The following is a 7,926-nucleotide window of genomic DNA, read 5'->3' on the forward strand; positions in this document are numbered from 1 at the left end:
CAAGTAGAAACCTTCATATTTCGCGTGACAAGTATGGTATCCGAAGACCCCTAAAGGCCCACAAGGGTCTGACGAGACAGGCCATGCACCGCGCACGCAGCACGCCGCGCCGGCCAGCCGTGCACAGCAAGCCGCGCGCCGCGCCAGGAAGGCCGCGCGCCGCGCCAAGACACGCCTGCGCCGCGCTTTGTGCGTCGTGCGCGCCGTGCGCCTCCACTTGACGGCGTGCACGCCCCTAGTCCCACATGGACGAAAAAAGGGACCTTCTAAGGCCCTCAAACACCTATAAATACACCCCTTCATTGGGGGGAAATCCCATCCCATTCATTCTCAAGGAACTTGAGACTTCTCTCTGCTTCTCTAGATGCCATCCTTGGCCTGAAGCGGATTCTCCTCGATTTCTCGTTCTCAAAGGTTCTGAAGCACTCTCGGGGACTTCCCGGACGTTGCTCCCTCTGACCGAATGCCCCCCAGTGCTCAAGCACGCTCCTAGGGTTCTCGACTAGAGTCCCCCTGCGCGTCTAACACGCTAGACGCGCACGCGATCTCCGAAGTTCTGAGACGCCGCCGAGGACTCCTCCGCGCCTCGTCTCCTTCGTCGAGTACGCTTCTCCACCGAGGCTCCGCGCCTCACACTGCGTTACACACGCCTGAATTACGTTCTGACCTGATCCCACACACGGGTACGTAGGCAGCCGACACCCAAGGCACGGTCACTCCCCATCCTCACCCTTCTCTCCTCTGAGAGGTGGGTTGATCGGAGAAAACCTAGCTTGAGACTTTCGAGTTCACACTTTTGGCCCGGGTGCGATCACTTGGTCCGGCCTTAGATCGAACCGCCCGAGGTATTCAATCGTTGTTCATTTTCGTGCGACAACACGAAGCACTCTCGGGGACTCCTAGACGTCGCTCCCTCTGATCGAACGCCAAGATTAGTGCCCAGGCACGCTCCTAGACGCGTCCGCGATTTTCGAAGTTCTGAGACATCGCCAGGGACTCCTCTGCGCTCCATCTCCTTCGTTGAGAACGCCCTCTCCCCAGGCTCCGCGCCTCATTCTGTGTTACATACGCCTTGAACTACGTATTTGACTTGATCCCACACACGGGTACGTAGGCAGCCTACACCAAAAAGGCACGGTCACTCCTCCTCTTCACCCATTCTCTCCTCTGAGAAGTGCGTGGGTTGGAGAAAACCTAGCTCGAGACTTTCGGGTTCACACCTTTGGCTCGGGTGCAGCCACTTGGTCTGGCCTTGGGTCGAACCGCCCGACGCTTTTAATAGTTGTTCATTTTCGTGCGACAACACTTTTGTTAAAAAAAAGGGTTGTGTGTGTATAAAGTATACAACCCTAACTTTGATCCTTGACTAATTTTTTTATTTTTTTCAAACCCTCGACTATACGTTCAACTTGTGTTACACGATCAGTTAATTTGCTTTTTTTTCCCCGTCGTAACTCTCTTTTATTTATTTATTTTTATTTAGTCTCCTCTAATATATATTGAAACTGCGGTCAAGGCGATTCGTACGGTACTTGTTATCTTTCACGTGCACCAAAGGTAGGGTCGAATTTAGTTTCCGCTTTCAGTCAGTGGGTGACTCAACACTCATCAGAAACAAAATAATGGACGCTGCGCCATTCAAACCCCCGACGCCGCCGGAGACTCTCTTCCGTCTCCTCTGCCCCGCCTCCATGACCGGCGCCCTCATCGGAAAAGGCGGCGCCGTCGTCCGCCACATCCGCGACCTCACTGGCGCCCGCGTCCGCATCGACGACTCCTCCCTCTCCTCATCCTCCTCCGGCGAGGAGCGCCTCATCCTCATCACCTCCGCCGACCGCTACCGGAGCACCAGCCCCGACGACGCCGGTCCTCCGCCACCGTCCGCGGCGCAGCAGGCGCTACTCATGCTCTTCGAAAAGATGGCCGCGCTTGACGCCGACGAGAGGGACATTAAGGCGGCGGCGGAGGGAGGAGGCGATGCGGTGGCGTGTTGTCGGCTTTTGGCGGCGGGGAGCCAGGTCGGGTGTGTGCTTGGGAGGGGAGGGAGGATCGTGGAGAAGATTAGGCAGGAGAGTGGTGCTCAGGTTAGGGTTTTTGGATGTGATGATCGGATTCCTTGTTGCGCTTCTCCCGGAGATGAGCTGATTCAGGTTAGGGCTTGAAACTAATTATTATGCGTGACGAAATTTATCTTCTTGACTAACGACAACTGCTAAAAATTGGCTCAATCGGTTAGTTGTCAAGGTTAGGGCTTTCTCTTGCTCTTTCGTGTTCAATGTTTGGCGTTGCTTGATTTACTCTAGAACAGGGGTTTTGCATATGTTGAGGTATGAGATTATGATGTGTGGTTTTAGCTTGCAAAATATAATGTAATCACGTAGTTATGTATGAAAACGGGTTTGAATTCGAGTTTCTGTTTGATGCATAGAAGAGCACGCTTCTCATCGTTTGTGCAGTTCAGCTTAAAGTGATTTTATTTCTTTCGATAAACATATGCATAATTGTTCGATTTGTTAATAGTGGTTGATATGTGATGTGATTAGAAAGTTGGGAAAGCTTGCATTTGTATATTCATTGTTTTAGGATACCATTTTATTTCAGATAGAATAAATAAGAGATGAAACCTCAGAGTGGTTTCCTTTAATTAGATTTCTGGTGGATTATTTTGTGGGGATGCTATATGTATGGGAAGATTTCAAGGCCTTGGTTTACGAGGAATTATGAGCTCAGTCAGTCTATGGACTATGATAGTAATGGTGAATGGAAAAAGTGGTTATCTTACTTGTAATCACTATCACCCACACACAAAAAAGGTTCTTGGTTTACGAGTCAGAAAGTATTCTTTATTAACAAACCATAATTGTAACGAATTTAAAAAGTTATTTCAAGGCGCGCCTTGATGCGAGGCTCATAAACCTCCTCCGGGCTTAAGCCCGAAAGAAAAACTTCGAATTGCACCTTGGACGTTGTAGGCGTACGCCGAGAAACTAAACGCTTCGAAATCGCCTGGAAAAATGGCCAAATTTAAATATGTGGGCTTTTTTTCTGGGCCTTTTTGGGTTTTTTTAACTGAGAGATTAATAAAAAAACGAAAACCAGAAAATTAGGGTTTACGAAAACCAGAAAATCGTAACCTGCAAACTTGCGAGTCAAAAACCTTTCTTGGCCGGTTTTTAAAAAAAAAAATGGCCAAATTTAAATGTGTGGGCTATTTTTTTTTTAATTTTTTAATTTTTTTTTCCTCTCTGGGCCTTTCCTGACTGTAAGTCAAAAACCTTTTTGACAATATTTGAGGTTTATGATATATTTTAATTTAGGGTCTTTTAGCTATATAGCCATTCGACTTATAGCGTTTTGTATAATAGCCAACCTGTTAATTTTCTGTAAATAGTCGCCTCAACTTATTTACGGCACTAAAAAAGACAAAAAAACCCAAAATTTTTGGGTATTTTTGTCTTTTTGAGTGTTGTAAATAAGCTGAGGTGGTTATTTACCAAAAATTTACAAAAGGTTGGCTATCTAACAATTCATAGACTTTCGGTGGCTTATTTGGCTAATTTTTTGTTTAATTTATGCATAACTTTCAAGGCGTACGCCTTGGGGCTTACGCCTCGCCTTGAAAACAGAAATCCCCTCAAGGCTCGTTTACGCCTATTTACGTTGTTAATAATAAATGCAGTTGTCTGAGATTGAGATATTTAGAAATTAAGATCCAGATAGTAGCACATCAACAGATTGTGGATTCAGGGTTGTTTATGTCACAAAATTGTTACGGCCTTGCTTGAGCTGAGTGGCTATTATAGCGACAAAATTTGAGCAAATTCTCCAAGTTACAGTTTTTCATTAGTATCTATAATCTTTCTTGTAGGTTTGTTTCAGTGATAATCGTTCATAGGTTAGGAAAAACCTCTGTATTTCTTTATTGGAACATTGGTGGTTTTGTTGCCGTATGAAACTTGGTAGCCCTTTTGTCTATATATATATATATATATATATTTTTTTTTTTTTTGGTATTGGATTGAGTTTAACAGTAACGTTCTGGCTTTGTGTTGTCTGATCATCTTTAAAGCTATTACTTGGGTGTATCGTATATGCAGATTACAGGAAACATATCCGCTGTAAAGAAAGCACTTATATCTGTTTCAGGTTGTCTTCAGGATAAGCCTAGATTGGATTCAGTTAGTTCTGGCTCCGGAAGACTGTCAGGGAGATCGCATCATGGACCTGGTACCTTTTCACACCGATCATTGTATTTCAAACCCTTCTTTAATCCACCTTTAATGCCAAAGATTATTATTCAAGGAGCTATTCTTCTGTTCCAGGGCCTGACAATATAGGTGGTGGTCACAGGATTTTTATAGAAGAGGATGTGGTCTTTAAGTTGTTGTGTCAAGTTGATAAGGTTGGCAGTTTGATTGGGAAAGGTGGGTCGGTGATTCGGCATTTGCAAAATGAAACTGGTGCATACATCAAGATAGCCGATTCTCCTTCAGATTTAGATGAGCGGGTCGTTGTAATTTCGGCAAGAGAGGTATGATAGCGGATGTGCGCATTGGATCGACTTCTGCCTGATTTTACTCGCAGAAGATCGTTTCCCAACAATAAAAGGTGTTGTTTAATTATACACTTTCATCATGTTGCAGAATTCAGAGCAAAAACATTCTCCCACTCAGGAGGCTGTTATTCGCGTGCATTCTCGTATTGCAGAGATTGGATTTGAGCCTGGTTCTGCAGTGGTTGCTAGACTTCTGGTGCACTCTCAACAGATTGGTTGTTTATTGGGTAAAGGAGGTCACATAATTTCAGAAATGAGAAGAGCTACTGGTGCTAGCATACGCATATTCACAAAAGATCAAGTTCCAAAATGTGCCTCTCTAAGTGACGAAGTTGTGCAGGTAAATAGTTACACAACTAATATCTGCATGTCGCTTATTATTTGTTGAAATATTTGAATACGACCCCTCTAACATTAGCTGTGCATTAATGCGATGAAAACCGATTCTAAATTACTGCATAATAAGTTGAAAAGGTGGTACAGAGTCATGATAAATAATATTTTTTACCCTCATTTTTAATGTGAAATTTACATGGTAAATAATATCGAAAAATGAAACTCTCAATTACTGTAAATTTTGTTTCTTCAGGGAGCAGAATTGTCTCTCGTAAATGGTACATGCTTTTAGTGGTTTCAAATTGCTAGAAATGTACCCAATCCCTATTATTAATGGTATGACTTGGATGTTTTGATTTTCAACTGGAAGAATTGTTTCACAACAGAAGCTTAGCGCCAAAAAAAGTGTGGGTTCGAGCCAAAAATAAAAGTGTCAGTTTCGAGCCAACAAAAAGTTATTTTTTTAAGGAAATAAGTTTGAAACACCATTTTTTTCTTTTTTCTTGGGCAGGTAATTGGAAACATGCAGTGTGTACAGGATGCGTTATTTCACATAACGGGTAGGCTTCGTGAAACAATTATTCCTATAAAGCCTCACCATCCGAATTTCGACGGCCCACCGTACATGTCTCCGTACTCAGATATGCCTCCTCCCATGTTCAGATTGAGGCATCACCCCGGCTCCCCGGGTCCAAGCCCGGCTCCTGTTGGTCAGCCCCACGAATACTCGCATGGATTTTCTCATGGCATGGATCACGATGGTCCCTATCCTTACGGAAGCGATAGATCAGGGCCGGGTCGGGAGTATGATAGGTCGTCTTCACCAAGAATGTGGAATCACCAGGTTTGGTTCCTCTGATTCCGAGAGCTAGTGTGTTGTAGACTTATGGAAAGGAATTTAATCTTCCGCTAAATTCCTATCCACCTGGTGATTTTTCTTGACGGTTGCTCTTTTTTTGGGTTGTTCCAGGTAGGTGGTTGTGGAACTCCTCGAGGAACGAGCGATGGTGGTCTAGGCTTCAGTTCAAGAAAGGGGCATTCGGGAAGGTAACTATCCCTTCGGTTTCTGATTGCAAAATTGTACCCCGTGACACCACTTAAGCATCGGTATCTACGTTCAATGATATTAAACTGGGGATCATCAATAATTTTGATAAGCTTGAGCATATATTTATGGAGGCATGACAGAAATAAAATCAGCAAAAAAATTTAAGCACAGCATCATAGTGTGCATAGACCCTGTTTTTGTTTTAGAGTTTCGAGTCTGCTTTGCCTTTTGGGTTCGTGTGCTGGATTGGCATTGGTTCGTGGGGCTTTGCTTCTCTCGTCTCTCCTTTTTGTGTAATTATGGCTTATGCCTTCATCAATATAAGTAATTATAGTTAAAAAAAAAATTAGTGATGTTATAAGTTTTGATAAGGGTTATGCAACTTATTCATCATATATTTTCTTCCATGGACAGTGAGAGTCAAGCAACGCATTTTAATAACTCAACTCTTGAGATCATGGTTCCTCAAAATCTGTTGCCTCATATTTATGGAGATAACAATAGCAACTTAGCTCAGATCCGGCAGGTTGGTATAGACAATGTTAAGTAAAAGTGTTCTGAAATCCAACTTTGATGGGTTTCAAGTTACCGAGTTATTGTCAATCTCAGATCTCAGGAGCCCAAGTGGTGGTTAGTGACATAAATCCCGGAGCTGTAGAAGGACCCGTCACGCTATCTGGAACTCACAATCAAATTTCTGTTGCCAAATGCCTTGTTCATGCTTTCATTCTTCATGGGCAGACACAGGGTTGAAACAGCGCTTGTCGAAGATGAAAACAAGTGTACATAATGATCTCGGTTGTTTTTTGAATATAGAGAAATGCTAGGCAGGCTGCCACTGTACATTTATGCCGTTCCTGGGGGAACTGCACTCGCATGGGGCCCATCAGACCGTGTAATTTATGAGTGCGTGGGAGGGTGATGGATGCCCCATTGCCCGTTTTGTTGAGGTACAATAAGGTTTTTGTATCTACTGTCCACTTTGGATAACAAGGTATTTTGACCAGAGCTTGGATGAGGTATTAGTAATTTTATGTTTTAATAAGTACTGATGTATGTAACATGCTATAAAACCTCCAGAAATAATGTTAAGGTGTTTTGTTTTGTATTTCTCTAGTGCAAGTGCACAATGTTTTTGGGACTGGAAACGTGTAATATGGACGTTCGCGTTCTAAAATAATTCGGACTAGAATTAGTACAAATTTATTAATTATGAATTTCTCTTATAAGTAAGCGGGTTTAGAGATGAGACGAGTAAGATAAGGTGGGGAACTTGAGAGCACTTGTCTCTACACCAGTATGAGGGTAGTTAATTTATTTATTATAATTTTTTTTAACTAATGACGGCATAAATATTCAATGTTCGAGTTTAGTCACTTAAATATATATATATATATATATATATATATATATATATATATTATTTTCACGGAAAAAGTAATCAATGTTGCTTCCGAGTATCACCATTTCGACTTTATATACCGTTACTATTTTTTTTTTTTTTTTTTTTTTTTTGCTTTTCGGGGTTTAAACTTTAGGGTTGCTTCTTGGCTTATGTTTTCTTGTGCTTTAGCCGATTTAGGGATTTAATTGTGGGTGTTCAACTTATTTGGTTTTATTACGGCAGTAAAATATTATTATTAGAATGAATAATTAATAAAAACGAAAATTAGAATTAAAAATAAGTTTTAGCATAATTATTATGCCACACGGAATTTGTGTTAGTTTAAACCCATGAGGTAGTAATGGTGATACTCGGAAGCAACATTGAGTACTTTTGTCGCGGCAAAAAAAGATAAACTATTCAAGTGATGTTGAGTTTTGAGTATTTATGTCGTCATTAACTTTATTTATTTATTTATTTATTTATTTATTTGTTATTATCATGCCATCAATTGGCAAATTGCAGTAGGTCTGCAGCAATAATTTCAACATTACAACTAAACTAAGGGGGTAGTCAAGCCACGTACATGGGAAACGTTCAGTA

The 7,926-nt window shown here is 42.1% G+C and overlaps 1 protein-coding gene across 1 annotated transcript; it reads left to right on the top strand.

Moving 5' to 3' along the window:
- Positions 1-1,542: 1,542 nt before the first annotated feature.
- On the top strand, positions 1,543-7,047 carry LOC149402388 (RNA-binding KH domain-containing protein). The gene is made up of 8 exons (XM_089609857.1): positions 1,543-2,150; positions 4,098-4,227; positions 4,323-4,531; positions 4,644-4,895; positions 5,403-5,735; positions 5,862-5,938; positions 6,354-6,465; positions 6,549-7,047. The coding sequence occupies exons 1-8, from the start codon at positions 1,623-1,625 to the stop codon at positions 6,690-6,692; spliced, it is 1,785 nt and encodes a 594-aa protein (XP_089465983.1). The 5' UTR covers positions 1,543-1,622; the 3' UTR covers positions 6,693-7,047.
- Positions 7,048-7,926: the final 879 nt, after the last annotated feature.

This window comes from Urtica dioica, chromosome 3 (assembly GCF_054948205.1).
Source record: "Urtica dioica subsp. dioica isolate 48M chromosome 3, U.dioica_male_clone48M_v1_H2, whole genome shotgun sequence".
NCBI lineage: Eukaryota > Viridiplantae > Streptophyta > Magnoliopsida > Rosales > Urticaceae > Urtica > Urtica dioica.

What these genes read in the sequence shown, in the direction of transcription:
- LOC149402388 (XM_089609857.1), top strand. Translation starts at nt 1,623, where the DNA reads ATGGACGCTGCGCCATTCAAACCCCCGACGCCGCCGGAGACTCTCTTC. An exon ending in AGAAAGGGGCATTCGGGAAG is followed by an intron (nt 5,939 to 6,353) that starts GTAACTATCCCT and finishes TTCCATGGACAG; the next exon opens with TGAGAGTCAAGCAACGCATT. An exon ending in ACTTAGCTCAGATCCGGCAG is followed by an intron (nt 6,466 to 6,548) that starts GTTGGTATAGAC and finishes TGTCAATCTCAG; the next exon opens with ATCTCAGGAGCCCAAGTGGT.